We start from the raw sequence: 21760 nt of genomic DNA, 5'->3' as shown, positions 1-21760 counted from the left end.
CAAAGTATCCGACTAAAGATAGTGATACTATTTTTTTTTATATTTTCAACCTTAAAATGATTATGAGTATTCAAAAACTAAATTTTCATATTTCTACCATAATTTCTATTTTGCAGCGATCAACATTCAAATCATGTCCTCGAACCTAACTCCTCCCGCTCGGCCCGTCCAGGTACACAAACGAACCCACCAGCCCGAAGGTACCATGTGATCGTGTGTTTACTTCAGTCGAGACGATCTCAGCCGCAGCCTGCTGCACCGCGGCGCTGCGTTAGATCTGGGGAAATGTTTTACAATTCACTGCCAATCATCTGAGTAAAAGTGCCTGGACGGACTGGGTGAGTTTTTGTGTCATTTGCTAAATTCCAGACTTGTCATCTCGATTTACGCTGTGCTTACCCCATGCCACGATGCTACACCCCAGTGGCTTGTACCGCTAGCTTAGCTGTTTGCCACATTTCCTTGAAGTTTATGTCAACTTGAAATTTCCTTGATTGCTGTTGTGCAAATGCAATTCTAAAATATAAGCTGTGGTATATTATGGATGAACATACGTCGCTTTATAATTCGGCGTCAGCCATGAAACAAGTGATATCTTCCATCTGGTATTTATCAAGGTTTACCTGATGAATTTGCTGCAATTTCTTCAATGAACGCCGTTCTCAAGTCGGGCGACCAGGGTGAACAATTTCTGAAAATTCAATGTCTGTTTGTCGATGAAAAGTATTTATTTGTCTCACCAAAATAAAGTGAGGCAAGAACTGTTACTGGGAGCTTTCTGTGTCACGATGTGTAAAAAATCTTTCACGAAGTAATATGACTTCGAGGCATTTTGAAACGTTTTTGCACGTATCTCGGTGCGAGATAAGGGACGGTGACGAAACAGCAAAGTTAGCTAAACTAGCTTGTCAAAACGGAAACAAGCATAACGAAAGCTAATGCTAATGATGCGGGATCGCTTTTAATGTTCATTACTTAGGATTTTTTTAGGAATATATCATGAAAAAGTTATCTAAAGTTAAAACCCATGCCCCCCAATTACGCTTTATCTCCTCATTGGTTTCACTTTTGTCTTAAGATTGTTTGGTTGAGACGTCGCCCCACTCTGGAAATTTGACGCCCAAAGTTGGTGTTTCCAGCTTCGTGCCAACAGGTTTAATTTTTAACTCTTTCAGAAAATGCATTTGCATGTTAATGAATTTCTACAAGAACGCCTAGTTTTCAGCCCGCCAGTTGTTTGGATCGCCACATGCGAGAATAATCCATATTTTCATATGCGATTAAAGGGATAACATGGTGGAATTCACTGATGATAATTAGAAATGTACCATTATGCACTGCTAAGCTCATTCAAAAGAGCCACATGTCACAAATGTACACAGGTTAAATATGGTTATCAGCAATATAGGAGTACTTCATCTGTTGCATTTTGAAGGACCTCAGATACAGATACAGCTTGCTCAACCTGCCCCAACGGTGACCCCGGAGTCCAAAGAAACCCAGTGGGCCCTTTTACATGGTGCAGCTTCCTGCCATACAAGTCTAGTGAATGATGGCCTATTTCTAAATGTAGCGGGTCAACAATCAAAGGGGGATGTGATGTTACGTCCACTATCTTTCCCTCCTTCCTACTATTATCTATTATTGTTATGTTTTTGCTTGAAACTCTGGCACAACAATTTCCTTCGGGATAAATAAAGTTGTTCTCATCTCATCTATCTCTAAATCACTGGTTTCAAAGCAAAAATCAGCCACTGCACTCATTTGTTGGGTTGCTTGATTAAAACGGGGAATTCATAGCTGTATCAAGTACTAAACGGTGCTTATTTGATGGTATAATATTCGTAACCGGGCCCTCTCACTAAAGTTTTAGTGAAGTAGCACTTGCTAAAAAGCCTTGCAGGACTCATTGAAATGTATAAAAATGAACGTACTGCTGCTGCTTGTAAATGCAAACAATGGTTTACAGTTAACAATTACCAGTAGAAGCCTTTTCATTAAAACAGGAACATGGCAAATTATGACATCCTCACAGTTCAGACTTTCCTCATTTAGTGTCTAAATACTGCTGAAATGTAAAACAAAAATATGTGTACATATATACATGTGAATACTTACAAAAAGGACGCAAAACTCTGTGTTTTGTCAAAAGGTGCGAACAAACGGGCAACGTTGTCAAAGTGAAAAGTGAATTTGTGAAGGCACACAGCGGACGACATGATAATCTCGGTGCTCCGCTCCATAGGAGGGAGGAGATGAGCATCCCCCAGGACCGAGGCAGGCGGCTATTGGCAGCGTACGACCGCAGCCTGGAGAAGCAGCTGCTGGATCGAGGCTCTGCCCTGCCCTGCGGGGACGACGACTTGCGGAGACTGGTGGAGGTGCTGCTGCGGGAGGAAGACGCCCGGGAGGCCCACTGCCTGGGCCTGGACCCGCTCAGGGCGATGGAGGAGACACTCCAGGCCGAGGTGTCCGCGAAAGGGAGGAGAGCGGGCGGTGGGCGAGTCCGGCCCCGGGCAGGGCTGAGGGGTCTGGCCAAAGCGTTCGAGGTCCTGGAACAAGCTGCCTTGAACCTGCACCTCGGCCCCTGGAGAGAGGAATATAGAGTAGTCAAGGTTGTGCTTGCTGTCTTTTCGCAACCTCACAGAAAATTCAAGTTCGTTTTTGCCTGGTTTTCAGACGAGATTCTGTTGATTTTCTGAATATATTAAGCATAAAGTTAAGTAGCGTAATATCTAGATTTTCTCACTGGTTTTGTGCGACACTGGGGATTTGCAAATTTCAAGGTAACATCTAATCGATGCTAAGATGATTTCTAGTAGAGTTCCTGCTACATATTCTCTCCTGGCACTTTGTCCTGACATTATCTTTTCCCCATCTGTGGTCTCCCATCCTGTTGTCTCAGATGTATTCTGGAATGTTCACTCACTACATCAAGCCCGTCCTGTCGGCACCCCAGATCGATCGTCTGTTCGGCCTGCTGGGATACCAGCGCTGCTCATCGCCGCGGGAGCACCTTCGCCTGCAGGCCCGTGCGCTGAAAGGCGCTTCTTTCCTCTATCACGCCTGCGCCTTCTTCCTTGCACGCTGCGAGTGTCTCCTCCTTGTGACGGCTCTGGAGAATCGCGGCGGTGAGGCCCTCTGGGAGCTGTCGGTGGTCCGCGAGCGGCAGAGCGGACACAGCCTGCAGGTACCATGCGATTTCATTTTATTTGCAGTGGTGTATTTTTATATCACAAGGTCTATTTGCTGTAACACAACACGGAAGGATAATTGTGCAGTACTATGGTATAATAGTAGTAAAAGTGGTATAATGGTGCAGTACAATACTGCAGTAGAATGGTCGATCTGACGCCAACTCACTTGAAATTTGTATTTTCATCACTGTCGATTTCATTGTTTTTAATTTTTCTTGTTTCTTTTAAATATGTTTTTTGTGTATATATGTCTGTACGGTGTGCTTGAGTGCTGAGTAAGGCATCAAAGATAAAAATGTGTTATTGTTAGTAGACAAAACAATACTCCGTACGAAATCCTCCACATTTTGCTTTCGATTGATTGATAGATGTATTTCAATCCTGATAGAAAAGTTGTGGATGTTTTTGTTTTCAGGATTACCTTGGATTTTAGAGTATAGATGAATAATGTATCATTGGGACGTTTTGAAATAAGCCCAGAAAACCACCTTTCGTCCCAGTGAGTGGACAGACTGATGAAATGTCACCACTTCCTGTGATCAGTCAGCACAAAAAAAAAAAAGCTGAGATCTCAAAATAATCTTTGTTCCACAGTCGTTGCTCTTATTATTCTATTCTATGTTGTATGGAGAATATGTGTGGAATGTGGTCATTATTGCAGAGAAAACATCCTGGCTGCTTCTTTATCGTTTACTTTTGGGTCTTTTTTTTTTCCCCCCTGTAATTTTCCTCAAACTTACTGCTGCTTTCCTTGTCACTGTTCTGTTACCTCTCGATTAACTTCCTGTTTTTATCCTTTGATGTAAGTACATTTCATGGTAATTTTAATGTACGTTTTTACACAATTTTGTTTTCCCTGCTCACAAACAATCTTAAGAACGGTGTTTGGAGGAAAGTCACCCAGCCCTGTGCTCTGTATATTTAAAATAAACAGCAGCCCATTGAACAGCTGAGCTCGAATTAAACATGCAGCGACTTTGCTGGCCTGTCATTCTGTTGATTTTAAGACACTCTTTGTCCCCATAGGTGGCGCTGGACAATACCAAGAAGTCACTGAATGCCCAGCAGCCTCTGACAGAGCCGCTTGACGGGGGCACCGACATGGATCTGTACACAGATGAGCAGGTCACCGAAGGGCGGGGGGAGGCGGTCGCCCACGACGTCAACGCGTCCCGCTCTTTAGTGTGGGAGACCGCTAACACATCCTTTCCCCCCACGAAATCACACAGCAACGGAGCGACATCTTTCTCCAGAGAGCAAGTCTGTGTCTCAACGCTCAGCTGCCAGCTGACGAATGCGGAATCCGCCGGCATGCGGCCCGGCAGGGGTCCCGCTGATGCACCACGTGTTTGCGACGTGCAGGAAGACGGAAAGCATGGGAGCGAGGCTTTCCACGATTGCCCCTGCTTCCAAACCCCTGACCTGTTTCTGAAGCAGTGTGTAGAATGCAACGCCATCCACCACGTCGCCTGTGTCTCCCTGCAGCGCTGTTCCATGGACGGCCACCGGTTGGTGGTAGTCGACGACGCGAAAGAAGCTTCGTACGGCGCTCCTGCCCTGTCCTCCTTATCTCTCTGCGACGACCCCAAAGCGGTGATCCCGCGCCGCCATCCGATCAGCTACCACTGCTGCTGCGACATCAACCATCTTGACCCCGGCCTGGTGTGTCTCACCTGTGCTGTCTTCCACTCGGACGCCTGCAGCAGGTCGGAGCTGTGCCGAACCGAACACGCCAGCAAAGAGCTGGGCTTGTGCTCCTGCGGGAGGCGGTGCTCCAGGAAGCCCCTGGTTCTGTGCAGATATTGCGGCAACGAATACTGCAACGATTGCTGGTACAGGAATCCTGTCGTTTGCATCTGCGGCCAAACCTTCGACCAGTCGTCCTCGGTGTGAGTGTTGTCTTCGAAAACATTTGCTTTCCACGTCACAGTGCCTTAGATCAGAAAACGTTTGCAGTTCAAGCACAACAAAATCTAATGTCTCTGAGACGAAGTATTAAATGTGCACTTTTATCCGTATTTGCCATTATCGTGCACGTTCGTCACCAAAATGTTTGTCAACACAAGGCACAGGCTCCGAGTATGCTGTGGTTTTAAATGAATAGCTACCAGGCTACGGGCGTCGGCTTCTACCATAAATGTATCTGAAAAAAAAACAGAACAACCTGTTTAAGTAGATATAAAATTCTGGAGGTTGGGAGGGGGATTTCGGGATAAAGGGGTGCATCTGGATTCTGTCTTCATATAGATACATATCAATATCTATCACTATCAGAAAGACCAGTGAACTGTTTTCATTGCTGTCCTCATACTTTTTTTTTTCCTGGTTTATTTTCACTCATTTTATTCAAATTTTCTAGGTATTTTCTTACAAATTTATAAGTCGCTCTTGCCTTTTTCAGCCTGTTTCTTGCACATTTTTTTTGCCTTTTTTTTGGTTCAGAATTTTCTGAAATTTGAATGAGAATTGTATAAAATTTCAAGTAGCAATGGCAGAAAGTAGTTCTTGGGGTAAATGTTTTTGATTTAAGCTCCAATTTATGTTAAAATGTCACAATCTTTATTTATCCTAAGACATATTTAATATATCGAAAAAATGAATTGCCCATCTACAGGACACGCCCTGTAGTGTGTCAAATTTGGAATAAAGTCTTTTGTAAACCAAAAAATGACAACCTCTTTCTGTGCCACCAGTTACTGAGATGTTGAAAGTTTTGATCCCAATTTTACCAGACCAGTAACCTGGTCACTGTCTAGTTACCACTTGCAAACTGCTTGCTCATCTGTTTCACCTCCCGATTCTCCAACCCTCAAAATCTTGCTTACAATAAAATATATCGGAATCGCCTGATGTTTGACGATTCTTGTTTAAATCTGTCGGCTTGTAAACAGTTTTGTTGAATTGGTTCATCATGGAAGAGCTGCTGGTGTTTAAGAATCTGGAGTAAAAGGACTGACTTGGCGGTTGGAGTCGCTTGTGTGTTTGTGATGTGAAGCTACTTCACTGCTGCAGTGATTAATAATTAATTAGATAATCTGAAATTATTTTATTTCCTGAGACCATGAAGCCTCTGAACTGTCGAGTTGCAATAACAGAAAGGCAAACCAGCAAATATTGACATGATTCACTCTAAACAGTCAATTTTTGACTGTTGAACCAAAAAAGTAAAATAAAGCCTCAAATGTGGATTTAATTGACTGATATTTAGTTTTTTTTTCAATTTGAAACCAATTTCTTCCAGATTTTTAAATACTCTGAGCATTTTAATACACATCTTCTTGCTGACTTCAATAACATTTCTTAAGATGATAAATGTACTTGTGGCATTTGATCATGATTTAAACAAGTTTACTTGCTGATGAAGTTTGACAAATGAAAGTTATCAATGAATTGTCTTTAACAAAGGATGACACATCTAGAGTACTGGGCTCATAGGAAAAGTCAGCGGCTTGATATCAATGATCTTCAGTCCACAGAGCTTGGAAATCCACACTGACTCTCAGGTGTCCTGATATCCGGTGTCAGTCGTTGTGTTGCTGCCAGTAGATGTTGACGAAGGTCTTGCTGTCCATGCGATCGATGTAAAGGACGCCGTCCAGATGATCCATTTCGTGCTGGAGGATGCGAGCGACCCACCCGCTGGCCTGCAGCGTCACGGGCTCCCCCTTCTCATTCAGACCTGCAATGCCACCATGAAGGGGTGGGGGGATATTAAAATTACTTATGATTTGTTATCCACTCTGAAGGAGTGTTTGCCTGATGGAATGCAAAGGGTGTGTGTTCTGCGCAGAGTGCAGTCTGTTCGGATCAGGGACAAACGTGGCCGAGGGTCTCGGCGCCATGCTTTGACAGAAGGCAGAGTGATGACAAACGCAGATGTCTCTGGGTTTTAGCCAATTTCATAAGCAATATTATTTTTGGAATGATGGTGATAATTCCTGTCAGATTTTGTATCCAATATCTTTAATATTTATTAATGATGTTTGATGCAATCCAAGGTAAAATATTCAATTAAGAGCTGTGTAAATATTTTAAATATCCCCCCCATTGAAAACATGTCTGATAATCTCTGTAATTTGATTGTTTTTTTTTTTGTTTGTTTTTTTATAGAAATATAATTCAGATTTAGCACATAAAGTAACTGCTATGTTACTTCAATCTTCAGAAAAACAGGTGCTTTGTTCCAGACAGGAGAAAAGTGAGATTGAGACACTCGTACCGGAAACTTCCACGGACAGGTAGCGAGGGACAGCGGCGGAGAAGCCGGAGATGCTCTCACAAGCCTCCTGGAAAAGAACTGTCTGTCCATCGAGCACCCTCAGCTGCGGGTTGATGAAGACCCTCAGTGGCTGGACGGACAGACCCCTGGCCGTCCTGGACGCTGGCGAGCTCTCCTCCAGCATCTTCTGGGGATACTCTAGGACCAGTATGCGGAGCGGCACCCCGACCTGGGGGGCACTCAGTCCCACGCACTCCAGCTTCCGCATCACTTTCACCAGGGTGCTGATGACCTGCTGGACCTCAGGGCCCTTGATGGCTGATGGGTCCACGGCGGCGGCCTGACATCGCAGCACAGGGTCTCCTACCTGACACACGTGGGTGTAGGGAGGGCTTGGGGGACGGAGGATCCGGTGTTTCATGTACTGGAGGTAGGAGCGCACCTTGGTAGAGTAGCAGGATGCAGGCAGGGTGCGAGTTTGATGAGGGAGGAAGCTTCTGGAAGCACAAGCCTTGAAGCCTCCTCTGGAGAGGACCAGCAGGGATGCACAGGCTCTCAGGTTCATGGTGGGGGTGCAGACGGGTTCAGGAGGCGTTCAAAAGGAGGCACTGTGGACGATGGAAGCCTGACATTTAAACTGAACGATTTATTTCTAATGTTTAATTTAGTGGAAAAATCACCCCCCCCCCCAACACAAATCTGGTAATTTCTTGCTGATTTTTCCTAGTTTTAAAAACATTCTTTCAAGCTTTTCCTAGATTACTAAACCTAAAACTGCAAAAATGACATGAAAACACCTGTCCCTTTCCGACCACTAAACAAGATTTTAAAAGACGTTCTGAAAAGTACTAGTTAAAATACTGATTTCAACTGAAAAAATGACTCAGAATGACCTTTGATGTAAGAAGAAAAAATATAATTTCACAATTGTATATATTCGCATGGTTAAAGGACAGGAAAAAAATCTGTTTCGCCTTCCAAAGTGTAATGAATTTGTTGTTTATTAGTTCCTTACGCTTCTTTCAAAGTGACTGTTCTACGCAGTATTGCGCTGAACTCCGCCCGGCGGTGTAGCGCGCTGACTAAAATCACGCGTCCCTCGGAGCACTGCAGTTCTATTTGGTAAGTGATTTTACCGGACAATCTAAATTACACGGCTAATTCTACAAAATGTGAGTAGTGGCTACATTTGTAAAGGCTCACCGTTACCTCCTAATCATACGAAAACATCCACATTATCCAAAAACGGCCACATATTCGGGACACGACAAGAAACCGGGACAGGAAAGGGGAGCCTGTCATTAGCTTGAACTACTTCCAGGGCAGCAAGATGTCAGAAAAATACTGCTTTCAAAATAAAAGCCGGCTGGCTTTTATAGTGAACAAGTTCTTAAACAGCATCGCGGCTTGATGATTGTTTTTTTTTAATTAAATTGTAAGAAATTAGGTACGATAAGATAAGATTCCATTGATCTCCATTTAGAATATTCGAGAATAACGATAAAAAAGACGGAACCGGAAGTGACGCAGCTCGAATGAATTCACGCTTCCTGAACATGCCGGTACATGTCCGTAGCCCCGAAGCTGGGTACGAAGCCTGCAGCCCGGTTCCGACCGCCACTCCAGTCTCGGTGACCGGATGGAGGAGCGAGGCTCCCGGGCTGCCACTTCACACCGCGACCCGAAGATCCCGCTGTGGATCATCGAGCACGCCTGGGCTCACCAAACGATGGACTTGCAACAAGGTTTGGAAAAAAAAAGTTTGTGTATATTTTTTTCTGGGGTTGTCCTGCTGAAATTATGTGTTATTTTGTTGTAAATTATGTATTAATTTCACCTGTCTTCCTGGTGAGGCCCTCAAAGATAAATTTTATTTTATGTTATGGATTACAGTAAGTGGTCAAATACTATCAAAAAAACAAAGTTCTTGGCTCTTAATAAGGATATTCATCTTTAAGTCAATCACTTTCAATTTGTATTTATTTGATGCAGCGGTATTTTATTGCCCATTCTTTTTCGGTATTTTCTTCTGATTTTTCATTTACTTTTCAAAAAATATTTCTTGGTGGTTTTAAACTGGATTTCGTTTTTTGGTTTTTAGGTAGGGAATCATTTTTGGAGACCATGTTCAAGGAAATCCTTTGCTAATTTTTAAGAATAATTCAGATTTTCAAGTCAAGTCAGATTTCATTTATATGGGGCCAAATCATAACACAATTGTCTGATGACACTTTCCACGTAGAACAGGTCTGGACTCCGCTATTTAAGATTATGTACAGGAACCGAACATTGTACAGGAAACATTGTCTGGGCAGAAACTCTGGACATGTCTCATCTCATTGTCTTGCGTCCTTCTGCCTTGACCAGTTTAAGTAACAAAGAGGGAGAGTGAAAGAGCTACAGAAGAAGGAAGACAGAAAGCCAAAGGGATAAAGACAAAGGGGATATGAGTAGAACACAAATGAACCAGTTGCGTTAACAGCCACATGCTAATAGCTGAAATGATACATTAATCGCTATAATATTAAAAAAACATATATTAATGGTGGACACATGGCGAGGCAGTGCAGTGGATCAAGCCATGCCCCGACAGGTGCATCTTGTATCCCTCAGCAGAATAAGCCTAAAACAAGGGGCATAATGCTAACTATAATTTTTCTAAAAAAGAAAGGTTTTAAGCTTATTCTCAGACCCCTGAATGGAGATTGGAAGAAGCTTCCACAGAAGAGAAGCGTTGTAGATTGTAATTTTTGATAAAATTTGACTTAAGTAGACAGTGTGAGTGAATTTTCCAGTTGGAGTTTAATGCTGATTTTCTTGCTATGGTGAGGTCTCACCTCCTGCTCCACCTGGTTGTTCACATGACACAGGAAACTTGTCTCTGTTGTGATTTAACAGGGAACTGACTTGTGACTGCTCTGTACAGCCCTGAATTTGTCTCTCTGGCCAGACGTGGGTTCGCAACCCCCGAGCCTGGAAGAGTCCTGGCGGCTGCGCGTGTCATCGGCCCAGATGTACTCCATCGTGAGAAGAAGGAATGTGGACCTTTTCGAGAAAGTCGTGGACTTCCTGGAAACCACCTACAGGCTCCGCCCGGGACTCACGGCCTCCATCTCGCACATGAAGATCATATTCGGCTTGAAGACGCTGGTACTAAAAGCCGCCGAGGGAAACGTAGCGGGTACTGTTTGGCGGCAGCGTTTGGTGACGATGGTCTGTGTGTCTTTGCAGGTCATTATGTGGATGCTCAGGGAAAACAGAGACATGGCTGATATTGCATTTAAAATCATCCAGTTCTTCCCAAGTAAACTGCCTCTTTATCAAGATCAGTGTGTAAGTTCCACCCGGGCTCTGCTGCTGTTTTAATGTCTTCATCTGAAAGATCCATAAAACATCCTGAATTGTGAGAACCTTTACTTTTGGTGGGAACTTTAGTTAAGTTTGCACTACACCTTGCCAAGGCTGTGTATTACTGCCAGTTTGACAATTGTGTTCTGTGTCAAAGAGCAATCAGGAGATGTTCCTCATGAGAAAGAATCACCTGGACTTCAAGACTCTGGCACAAACGCTCACTGTGGACAAAGACAAGCGTGCCGCTTACATCAAGGTTGGTGGAAACTTGGAAAAGAAATTACAATTAAAAAATCCTCTAAATCAAGAGATACAGTGGAGTTATGAGTTTAATTCGTTCTGTGACCGAGTTTCTGACTCAGTTTGCTCGTATTTCAAATGAAGTTCCCCCATTAGAATGAATAGAACTGGTTTTATTTAGGTTAATTACCATGAAGATTTGATGGAGATGCTGGCGGCGGAGTAGTTTTTCCTCTGGTGCTCTATCATTTTACGTAACTTACTGGCTAAACACTTAATGTTATTGTTAAATGTAACCTGCAGTCTTTGCTACACTTTGTGGCTTAACTTTATTTAGCAAAAGTGTGAATGCCGCTCCTCTCTTTTTTAAGATAGGTTAAGATAAGATAATACTTTATTGGTCCTATAGGGGAAATTCTTTTGTCATGGCTGCGCAATAACATCAATAAATATGATTATAAATATCAATAAAAGAGACAATTAAAAGTATGAAGATAACAACAAGCATAAAAATAAATTAACAGGATGAGAGTGGAATGACAAAACCATCAAACTACCCCGACTAACTTTGAATGACTCTTCCGATTCCTCGTCTGTTACCGTTCCCGCCATCCATTGCACCAAATCCCCCTTAAATGTCTTCTGCCTTTGCACAGATGCTGTCCGTCATGGTATCTCACCAGCAACAAGTTCGCTTCACATGAATCCACTGCATGCACACCTTGCTCATGGTTTTCGCTGAGCTAACTAATGGCAAGCAGCTTGTCTGACTGTTTCTGAACGGCATTTTATGGATAGTGGCGGCGGTATTGTCAAACGCTCATCCTGCTCACTCCTGTCTCAGATCTCAGCTCATGTCTCAAAGCAAAAAATCCTCCAAGCAGCGGCTCATATTTTTGAAAATATGTAAATTGATACACTTGTAAGTCAAGGTTCCACTGCACATAAAAAAAAACCTCTAAATTAACTGATACCTGCATGAGTTTGGAGCCCCTGCATCTTCAGTCCTGAACATCAGGGGTCAGTGTTTTCCAACTGGTAGATTTCTCCCCCATGCCTGCGAGTGTGTTTTTAGTGCTCGGCAAAGGTGATGTAACAAAGAGCAACTCGTGCTTTGGTGTTTGCCTCATTTCCAGAGCTAATGAACCACCCTGTGGGGAGAAACTCATACACATAGTTACTTCACTCGTCAGAGTGGCAGGTCATTTCCAAGAAACCCCAGGGACATGGCAAAAGATGACAGTTAAACCTTGACAGGACTCGCACCGTGCAAACGAACCGATGTCGTCCCTGAACCAGTTAGTGATCTGAATGCCGTCCAGCCCAGGGTGTGTGAGATCAGAAATGAATTTCACTCATTCAACCCATAAAAACCTCATTAAGGAAGCCCTGGGGAAGAAAGACACTGTAGTGGTTTAGAGCCTCCGCCCAACAACAAGAAGGTCCCTGGTTGGATACTGACAGGAGGACTGAATGACAGGAGAGTGAATGGTTGTGTTTCTATACCATGTGTAAATGAGAGGATGAATACTTGTGTCGATATGACGTGTAATTGGGAGGTTGAAGGATCGTATGTCTCAATATGATGTTTGAATGAGAGTTATTATCTACACGATCAGTGAATGAGAGGATGAATACTTGTGAGTCAATGTATGATGCTTGAATGAGAGGATGACTGGTTGTACAGTATGTCTTTCTATGTCATGTGCATGAGAGGGTGAATAATCCTATATATGTCGTGGATGAGAGTGAAAGGCTGTGTTTGTATATGATGTGTAAAGGAATGCGTGTCTCAGTGTGATGCTTGAATGAGAGAGTGAATGTTATCTACATGATCCGCCGATGAGTGGATGAATGGTTGTTGAATGGAGCCCAACAGCTGGGATGGGCTCCAGACCCTCCTGACCCTGATTGTTTGATAAGCAGTAAAGATGAATGAATGAATGAAGGAAAATGAACAAACATCTCAGTCAAGTCTGGGACACACGTAAAGAACAAATAGCGAGGAAAAACACGCTTGACTCAAAAGTAAGAGCTCAAAGAACTGCTTGTCTTCCAGAACCAGATGGAGAAGCATTACGGTGAACACTACATCCAGAAAGTGGAGGAGCGGCTTCTCAGCTATCTGCGCAAGATGGAGACCGTCTTACCAGAGGGCACCTACATCGACAAGGTGTGTATGTGTGTGTGTGTGTGTGTGTGTATGTGACTTTTGTGGGTACAACCGTGTGGTTATGCAATCAAGCCTGGTGTATGGTAGTGGACTGAGGATGAGGGCATCAGAGGGAAATCAAACGAGTATCGATGAGGTCAAAGGGCTAGCACTACAGAACTCACATGTCCCAAACTTATATTTACTTACCGACACAACTTCAATGCACCAATCAGAGCAGAGCTCTATTAACACTGGACCACCACTGGTGTTTTGATGCATTTGTCCATTTTCAAAGAACAGCTGATGCGCCCCTAAAAGGAACAGTTGGCTTTCCAGTCAAATGTGTGATTTTCAGTGGAACTGGTGGGGTTGTCATCTGCACGTTTTTTTTGTCTTGTGCCATGTGGTGAGCAGCTGCTATACGGACAGGAAGCAGGCAGACGGGGGGTTTTTACCCATCCTTACCTTTGACCTGGAGGTGAAATTGATAGAAGTATAACCTAATAAAACCTTTTACCTGCTCATTTTACCCTAGCTCAGGGATCTGATCACAAACGGAAAATGGAATGATATAGTATAATAATAATAATAAGCATATTTAAAATTATTACTTCTGTTAGTTTGTTTTTTTTGGGGAATATTTTTTTTCTCCCTATAAATTTGTGAATTAATCAAGAAAGGGTTAAAACAAGGGTTGTTTTGATAAAAAACAACATTGATAAGATGATATACAAATGTCTCAGGTTGGTTTGACCTCAGTGAGGATCCAAAATGGAGTCAGTCATGGTCACCTGAAAATAAACAGAAAATTATGTCAATACTTCCTATAAATTGGCAAGAATTTCCCCTGAAAAATCCCACATAGAAATAACAAGGAAATTATGTCTCCTATTTTTTTTGGCAATTGATACAAAGAGAATGAAATTGAGAAATCCACTAAAAGGCTTGTAAAATCAACAACTAAAAACTGAGAAACATCAAGGAAATACTCTTAAAACATCAACAGAACATGACATAAAAAAAACAATTAAGAATACACAAAATTAATCAGCAAATAAATAACCAATAGAAATCAAATTAATATTCTGTACGCACTCCTGTGTTAAGATCTTGACTTTCCCTCCTGTTCTGCTTCAGCACCCTTCTGTCCATGCATTCCTGTTACATTAAGACACGGCCAGTCTGCTCCACACTTTGCACTCCAACGACCCACCTGGGTTTCATTTTCATGTCTGTCTTAAGCATCCACCGCCACCTTCAACCAGACCTTTTCTGTTTTCTTTTATTCATGCGAAGCTGCCACCTGTCGGCCATAAAGCTCCCCTCCCCTCTCTGTCTCTGACGGCCGGAACATCTCCCTAATCTACTTAATATGAATATGTGATCCAGATACTGCAGAAGGAAAGTCCAGTGACCGAGGAGGAGAGGCTGCTGTTGGACATCATTCGCTCAGACTCCGGCACCACCGCGGCCACTCTCAGGAAACTGTTGCATTGCGGTAAGAATAATGTTCTCACGCAACATCCTTAATCCCTTTCACGCCCACCGGAAACAAAACACCTGACATGTGATCGAAGGCACAGAATTCATAAATCGCATAGTTCCCTGTGGATGACTGGGAACGTGCGATTGGATGAATGATGAGCATTTATGCCGAATTTCCCAAGAACCTTAAACATTACATGGAGTCACAAGCCATCCCAAACTCCAGTCTGACAGGTCATGACGTGAGGAGGCTTTTGAAATCAGTGGGAAAAAAATTCCCTTCCCTGTCAGAAGAAAGTAGGGATCAAGGCTATGTTACAGCTTTGAGGAGGGACCGTCATTATCGGGCTCGTGAAAATTCTCATCCAGCCAGAAGCCAAGATATTCATCAAGCGTTTAACAAACATCCTTAAGTGCTCATTCACAAAAATCACAAAGTGAACAAGAAGTAGGAAAACAAAGTCAAATTTAGATCAAAATGATCGTTCAGAGTGTTTGGTGAGCCCTCATTTGCAACTAGAGGTAAACCTCATCAATGTTGGTGCTCCTGCTTTCAGACGCAGCCTCCTGCCATCCAGATTTCGGAGCAGAGAGGGAATCTTCCCTGTTCTGTTCACCGGTCCTGTTTGCCACCGCCTCGGCGGGGGTCAGCGGCGAAGAGGAGGTCTCTCCCGACGCGTCAGACGAAACCCTGTCCTTGTTGAAGATGGACGGAGAGTGCGTCAAGGGGATCCATGTGGGGGGCAACTCCTCGCCTCAGTTCTGCTCCAAACACCAACGGTGGGTGAGTAGCATCCTGCAGGAGTGTTCAGAGGAGCCGCGCCTGTCGGACAATGTCTCTTCGTCCCCGCCGTTGTTCCAGTCATCCTCCTCTACCTCCTTGTCGCATGAACTCTCCCCCTCTGGCAAGGCCCCGCCGTGCCCCTGCGAGCAGCAGTGGCCACCCACCTCGCAGGCAGCCAGCTGGCCTCGGACCGCAGCCACGGGCTCTGAACACAGAAACTCTGGATCTTCGAACCAGATCGTCGCTGCCCAAATTTTGACCAAAGTGCAGGCAGCTCTGGTGTCTGCTGAAGCACCCTCCTCCTCCAGACATTCACAGGTGCTTGAATTCACTGAAAACTCTTCAGCCGAGCAGTTTTCATCGGGTCCAAGCGACTTTGTGTTGAGCTGCTTGGACTTATCTGATAACCTCCAGGCCTCTGGCCCTCCAACATCCCCATCGGCACAACGCACTTCCCCCCAGATCACGCCTCGTCCAGAGCCGCAAAGCTTCAGATCGGTGCAGACGGTCGCGTCGCCGTGCCTCGACTTCACCCTGACCTCCACCCCCAAGAGTGGCGTGGCTCCCCGAGCTCAGCTGAGGCTGTCGCTGCAGAGCCAGGCAGTTCTGCTGCAGTCTAAGCTGCTGCAGCCCAGCGTGATTCTGACCCGACTGAGCGTCCAGGAGTGTCACGCTCTGACAAGTTCCCCGGCCGGCCACGTACGGCAGGGAAGCGCTCATGATAACGCCGAGGAAGGAGGCGCTGAAGAGGACGACGATGCCGGCTCTTCTTTCGATTCTCTCGCTGAGGCTGAGTTCCTTTTCTCCAGCATCACAAGTGACGACTCGCATTTGTGCGACCCGGATTACCAGCCCAGCATGGGTAAAAAAAGACTTTTCAAAGACCAGGAGGCTGGAAGGAGTCTGAACGACTTATGAGCACTGAGATTCAAACATTTCTCTATCCATCGGTGGGGTCAAAAACACTCACTTTGAATATGGAAAGCAAAAAATATCACGCGCATTTTATAGTATCATGTCGGAGGATGTCAGTGGTGATGGATGGAGGACGTGTTAACTGGGAATGAATGACCCTGTATCTGTAGAAGGGTTTTAAGACTTATTTATACATGAAGAAATGACCTGACTATGGCCTTTCCACCTCCAAACCGTGCAGTAAAAGCTCACCTTCCGTTACAACCTGCCTCTTCCTTGGTCTGCCCGTTTGTTTTCCGTGTCCGAAGGTCCTCCCACCTGTTCTACCAAATCGGCCGAAGGGGCTTCGTCGGCTCTCGCCATCTGAAAGCACAACATGACTCTCTCTGTACGTGATGTGTCTCCCAATCATTCAAGGTCATCACTGATGTCAAACACCAACCAACCCCCCCCAGGTCTGTTTGCACACAGCAAGTTACACAATGCTGCAAGGGAGCAGGGGGGGATGTTGTCTATTCCATCAAAGATAAAACAAGGACGTTGGCATTGATGGGGATCGTTACGTAAAAGACAACAATCAGACGCCTCCTCTGAAAACAGACAGTATGAAGTTCATACTAACAAGTCAGAACCAACGAGGAAGTGTCCTCAAGCGTTGTATGCTGCTACAGTATTCGCAATAGAGTGTGGGTCAAGAGCGACCTAATTTTTATTTTTTATAAATAAGATATAATCTAAAGGAGAGATACCTTTATTGTCACATTCAGTTATGCATAGAGCACAACATCTGTGAAGTTTGACCACTGCATTTAACCCATCATGGATGAACCATGCGCAGAAGGCAGCTAAAAAGCAGAGTCGGGGGTTCAACATCTTGCTCAACAACAACTTTGACTGGCTCGGAGGAGTGCGAGAATCGAACCAAGAATGTTCGGTTCCAAAGATGTCAGCTCCAATCCCTGTTTCTCATCCTCTCATACGCAGCTTACAGCAGCAAAGCGCCTCCCTTGCTTAACGTGTTGAGAAGTTGCACTTTTTCTAAGTTTGTTCGCATTTTCCTTTGCCGCTTGGGTTCCATGCCGGCTACCTTAGAAGCCACAGAAGGTTTAGGTGTCATAGCAGGGGTTGAAATAATTAAAATTTCATAGATAATTTACACAAACAATGTGGAGGAGCACTGTGAGTAGCGATCGCGCATCGATGTGAAACGGAGCGAGATGCTGAATGCGTGCCGAATGCGTGATTTATGCTGAATGCGTGCTCTGCGCGGGAGATGCACTGAATGATGTTATGGGCCAATCAGAGCCCAGGATACTGGACAGCATGCTCTGGTTGGTTGCTACCCTGGAAAACGCTTTTTTAAAAACATGGAAATTCTAAATATATAAAAATACATTTATACCGCAAAAACCACCAGTGCAGCGAAAAATTGTATGTAAAATTAGATTTAAAAAAAAATCTGCAATCCAGTGAGACGGCAAAAGGAAGTGCCACTGTAGCTGCCTATCCTGTAATAATGTTGTTTCTTCCCAATCTTTCTTGAGGTAAATTATGGCAATTTCTTTGTTTGTTCACTTTGCAGGACCATGATTTGGATGTATAACATAAAACATCAAGTAGACCTCTTGAAGATGTCAAGGTTCCTTCAAATGACTTTTAAATCACCTTTTGGTGAAACCCTGTGGTTATTTAATGTCAGTTTAAGAAAATTATCGGCTGAATTCCAGGGTGATATTAGACTTTGAGACAGAGAATATAAAACAAAAAGGGTGGATTTAGAAAATGTGGAAATTCTTGTAGGTTTTTTATTGGTTGTTTGTTACTTTTATTGATTTAGGAGAACAAAAAGGCACTGCTGCCTGTCTGTAAGCAGATCTTACAGGCTCTGGGATGATATTTGCCTGGAAAAAGCAAGTTAAATTATTAGTTCACAATACTGGTACTTAAATTTCCTCTGAGTGAATTTATTATGTGCAAAGGCGTAGCGCTTTTACCTGTTCTTAATGCTTCCTGGGGACTGGTTACCCCTCATTTTTTGCTTCCTATGTGTTTTCTCCTTAATTTATAACCCTGTCTCCACAAGTGTTTCGTAACCTTGACCCTGACCGCGCTGAGAGCCCGACTCCCCGCCAGGCTGATTTATGGAGGCTCCACGTCTCTCCTCCCTTTTTAATGGACAATGACTTGCAGTTTTGGAAGCGAGGGGGTTGCACGCTTACATTTGGGATTCTGGTTGATGCGGTCACGTTTTCACCGAGGATGCTGAATTTCACAAGGCTTGCTGTTACTGTAAGATGCGATGGGTGGAGTGTGAATATAGCTAAAACAGAACGTCTTTTGTAGTCTCCTTTTTGGGGGTTATAACAAAACTATTTGCTGGTTTACATTTTAATAGTATATTTACCTCTATATATTTGTAAGAATTGTCTGTGGTTTATGTTTTGTCATATAAGGCCAAGATGTCTCACTGATTTAGCTATTTGAATTAGGTGGAAGCAAATTATGACCATTTAGATGTACACCGTATTTTCTGGGTGAAATAAAACTAATATTTCACTAGTAGTATTTCATAGTCATTGGAGGTTATGAGTTCAAAGGTCTGTTACATAAGGTTTTCCTAACACAAATGATACTCGTGTGTGTGCGCACACACACCATTCTGTATATTGTGTATGTAAATTAACATAATTTCATTCAGTAAATATTGTCTAATTCTATCTAATTTTCTCTTTCTACTTGTTGATAAATACACACTTCAAATATTTATACCTTTATTTTTGCTTCAAATTTACCTTTCACACTTTTTTATATTTGGATTGTTCCTGGCTGCAGCCGTTCGCTGCATTATGTATAATTGTATGGTACAAATAGACCTTGTCTTATTTTTTGTGATTAGTCATAACAGATTATTCGCAGCAGTCTCACTCAACCATATCGGCCTCTGTTTTTATCACACTCTTGCTCTATCTTTCTCGCCTTCTCTCTCTCCCACTTTCTCTCTGCACCCTGATCAGTTGAGGCAGAAGATTGTCCACGTTGAGCTGGGATCTTTCCTTGAAAATGGGATTTGGCATCATATAAATAGAATCTGACTTAACTTGACTCACAGTTAAATTCATATCTATAATGGATTAAAAATCAATGAATGACTATTATGACGCGTCTTTGCTGGCCTCATGATTTAATTTATGATTCAGCAGTCCACAATTTCAATTTTTCAGTGCATCTTTGAATGGATATTTTTCTGCACTGCGAGCACCTTGCGCCGCAGTTCCAGGGTTTTACCCAGCTGGCGAAAGCCGGTGTTATTGACGACGCTCTAAACCTTCTATGAAAGCTCCTATACACTTAAACGTTGTCTTCATAAAACTTCATAAAAACCAAAATGTTCCCAGGTAAAATTGTGCACATTTTTTTTATAACGCTTTAGCCACTGCTGCCTCGTTCCTCCGCCTTGATGCATTTTGTTTTTTTTTTTCTAGCTTGCGCTAGGCTAGCACCAGTGTCCTTCACTCATGATGTAACTTGAATTTTAAAACTATTGTCCAGGAAGAAACAGAAAACTCAACCATCAAACCTGTTTCATTTTCAATTTAAAAATCAATTTTGTGGCTCTACTACATTGTTTCCGAATCGTCCAGTTAAGCATCTCCATTCCTCTGCTTTTATCGCTAATTTTCTCCACCCCTACTTAGGACCCACAGCAGGCATATACTGACATGTTTGGTTGACAGGAGCGAGATCTGTGACATATCCTGCCGGCTGTGAATAAGTAACTTTTTGTTGGAGTGGGATGAAACTTATGGTTCATGGGATGACGCAGTGTTTGTGGTGGCAGAGTGTACAAATATTTTCATTTAAAAAAAAATTGTTCTAGCCCACTTCACAGCTTTGGCGAAGAAAGTCAGAACTACATTTGCGTGGTTGTGAGTTTTTGGCACCCCCGATGGTAGAGACAAATACATGTGTTATATGTGCACATAAAGGAAGCGATAAAAATGAAAAACATCTGACTAATACGAGAGCCCGTTTTGTTCTCGTATTAGCAAAGATGAAAAGCCGACAGGTTGAACGGAGGTTTCCGTTCACTGTGTTTGCCCATGGGACAAAATCATGGGTCTCAAGGTTAAACCTTGGTATTTGACCACATCTAAAACAGACCTGCAGCCTCAGCCTAGCTGACATTATTTATTGCGTAAAGGTTATATAACGCACGAGACTCGGTCTTAAAAAAAACATGTTTGATTCTCCACACCACGAGCCTCGGCACATGAGGCCTACGAGGCGGTGTCGAGTTTTTGCATGTTTCCTCATCCTCTCAAATAGCCTAGAGCAATCTCGGGTTAAATGCCAGAAATTAACTTTATCCCAGAACATTTTTGTTATTATTATCTTAGGTCATCAGATATTATTTTAATGAGAATAATGCATTCTGATGTTATGAGATGAGATGAGAGATGAGAACAACTTTATTTACCCCGAAGGAAATTGTTGTGCCAGTTTCAAGTAAAACCATAACAGTAATAGATAATAGTAGAAAGGAGGAAGAATAAGAAATACAATGAAATATAAATTGTCTTAATTGTCTTAACTGTTAACTGTATGTGTACTTTGCGGCTTTTCGAGGTGGAAGGCTATTTGAGCATTTTATATTCTCCATTTTTAGGACTAAGCAAACATATGTTTATATACTGATGACACTGTCATTAACATACCTGTTCCACAGGATGAACGCTGAATCTCCATCCCCTCAAGATCTCACAGTTGGAAGAAACTCTGAGATACTCTGTGAGTCGTGTAACAAAAAAAAACAAAAAAAAACATCCTGTTCACATTTCTTATCCCACATTTAGAACCGCACATCCAGTTCAAAATGCTTCACAATAGTCCAAAGAGCAGCTGTGTGACCTGATGGATGGACAACTCCGAACCATTTAGGCCCAAATTCACATTCTGCCACACTTTATTCAGTATTCCCTGTGTCCGTATCAGCTAAGTCAAGTCAGCTCGTGGCCTGCAAAATCCAAGAAACAGATCTTATTGACAAAACTCTAGATCGCCCCTCAATAGCCTTTAAAAAAGTCTGTAAATGCAGATCTAAGTTTTGGTCGGTGTCATGGGTTTTTTTAATCTTGTCAGCGTGATTTAGTATCGCAATGTTCTCGCAATCCGCGCTTCTTTGTTAGATATAGAATCGCAACATCTGAGCTATGTAGAGAACAGTTCTTACGGCTCAACTTTGATGAGTTTTAACAAATTACGCAAAAGGACGACTTTCCTCACCGAATCTTAGTTCTACCCACTGATTTAAATGCCCTCAACAGTTCCCGACTATGTACACACATATTTGTGCACACATGCACAAATCTGCAACCTACTTTTTGTGTCTGGACCCATTTGTTTAGGACCAGAGT

At 43.2% G+C, this 21760-nt stretch overlaps 3 protein-coding genes across 6 annotated transcripts; 2 read left to right on the top strand and 1 right to left on the bottom strand.

The window, feature by feature from the left end:
• The first annotated feature begins 206 nt into the window (after window positions 1-206).
• On the top strand, window positions 207-6069 carry spata2l (spermatogenesis associated 2-like). Its single transcript, XM_086162660.1, has 4 exons — window positions 207-338; window positions 2246-2615; window positions 2906-3190; window positions 4224-6069. Exons 2-4 carry the CDS (start codon window positions 2256-2258, stop codon window positions 5088-5090), a joined length of 1512 nt encoding a protein of 503 aa, XP_086018786.1. The 5' UTR covers window positions 207-338; window positions 2246-2255; the 3' UTR covers window positions 5091-6069.
• Window positions 6070-6216: 147 nt separating this feature from the next.
• Window positions 6217-13017, bottom strand: pdf (peptide deformylase, mitochondrial). 2 transcript variants are annotated; one of them, XM_086162663.1, is made up of 3 exons: window positions 11986-13017; window positions 7417-8024; window positions 6217-6876 (listed from the first exon to the last, which is right to left on the bottom strand). In XM_086162663.1, exons 2-3 carry the CDS (start codon window positions 7979-7981, stop codon window positions 6719-6721), a joined length of 723 nt encoding a protein of 240 aa, XP_086018789.1. In that variant the 5' UTR covers window positions 7982-8024; window positions 11986-13017; the 3' UTR covers window positions 6217-6718. The 2 variants fall into 2 exon arrangements, with proteins under 2 accessions (XP_086018789.1, XP_086018787.1); XM_086162661.1 differs by lacking the exon at window positions 11986-13017 and adding an exon at window positions 8626-8738.
• On the top strand, window positions 8873-19546 carry LOC147225108 (uncharacterized). Of its 3 annotated transcripts, XM_086162659.1 has the most exons (7): window positions 8873-9161; window positions 10343-10566; window positions 10648-10749; window positions 10922-11023; window positions 13067-13180; window positions 14552-14660; window positions 15205-19546. In XM_086162659.1, the coding sequence occupies exons 1-7, from the start codon at window positions 9056-9058 to the stop codon at window positions 16347-16349; spliced, it is 1902 nt and encodes a 633-aa protein (XP_086018785.1). In that variant the 5' UTR covers window positions 8873-9055; the 3' UTR covers window positions 16350-19546. The 3 variants fall into 3 exon arrangements, with proteins under 3 accessions (XP_086018785.1, XP_086018784.1, XP_086018783.1); XM_086162658.1 differs by having other exon boundaries at window positions 10367-10749; XM_086162657.1 differs by having other exon boundaries at window positions 10343-10749.
• The last annotated feature ends 2214 nt before the right edge of the window (window positions 19547-21760 follow it).

Source organism: Fistularia commersonii, chromosome 17 (genome assembly GCF_037954325.1).
Source record: "Fistularia commersonii isolate RoL2024-O1a breed Wild chromosome 17, RoL_Fcom_v1.0, whole genome shotgun sequence".
In the NCBI taxonomy this organism is placed as follows: domain Eukaryota; kingdom Metazoa; phylum Chordata; class Actinopteri; order Syngnathiformes; family Fistulariidae; genus Fistularia; species Fistularia commersonii.
The sequence above is the reverse complement of the archived record's forward strand: the minus strand, read 5'-3'. Positions and strand labels throughout refer to the sequence as shown.

Coding starts and splice junctions, on each gene's coding strand:
- LOC147225108 (XM_086162657.1), top strand. CDS start 9,056: ATGGAGGAGCGAGGCTCCCGGGCTGCCACTTCACACCGCGACCCGAAG. Junction 13,181..14,551: donor AGGGCACCTACATCGACAAG/GTGTGTATGTGT, acceptor TATGTGATCCAG/ATACTGCAGAAGGAAAGTCC. Junction 14,661..15,204: donor CAGGAAACTGTTGCATTGCG/GTAAGAATAATG, acceptor TCCTGCTTTCAG/ACGCAGCCTCCTGCCATCCA.
- spata2l (XM_086162660.1), top strand. CDS start 2,256: ATGAGCATCCCCCAGGACCGAGGCAGGCGGCTATTGGCAGCGTACGAC. Junction 2,616..2,905: donor AGGAATATAGAGTAGTCAAG/GTTGTGCTTGCT, acceptor CTGTTGTCTCAG/ATGTATTCTGGAATGTTCAC. Junction 3,191..4,223: donor AGAGCGGACACAGCCTGCAG/GTACCATGCGAT, acceptor TTGTCCCCATAG/GTGGCGCTGGACAATACCAA.
- pdf (XM_086162663.1), bottom strand. CDS start 7,981: ATGAACCTGAGAGCCTGTGCATCCCTGCTGGTCCTCTCCAGAGGAGGC. Junction 6,877..7,416: donor CCTGTCCGTGGAAGTTTCCG/GTACGAGTGTCT, acceptor GTGGCATTGCAG/GTCTGAATGAGAAGGGGGAG.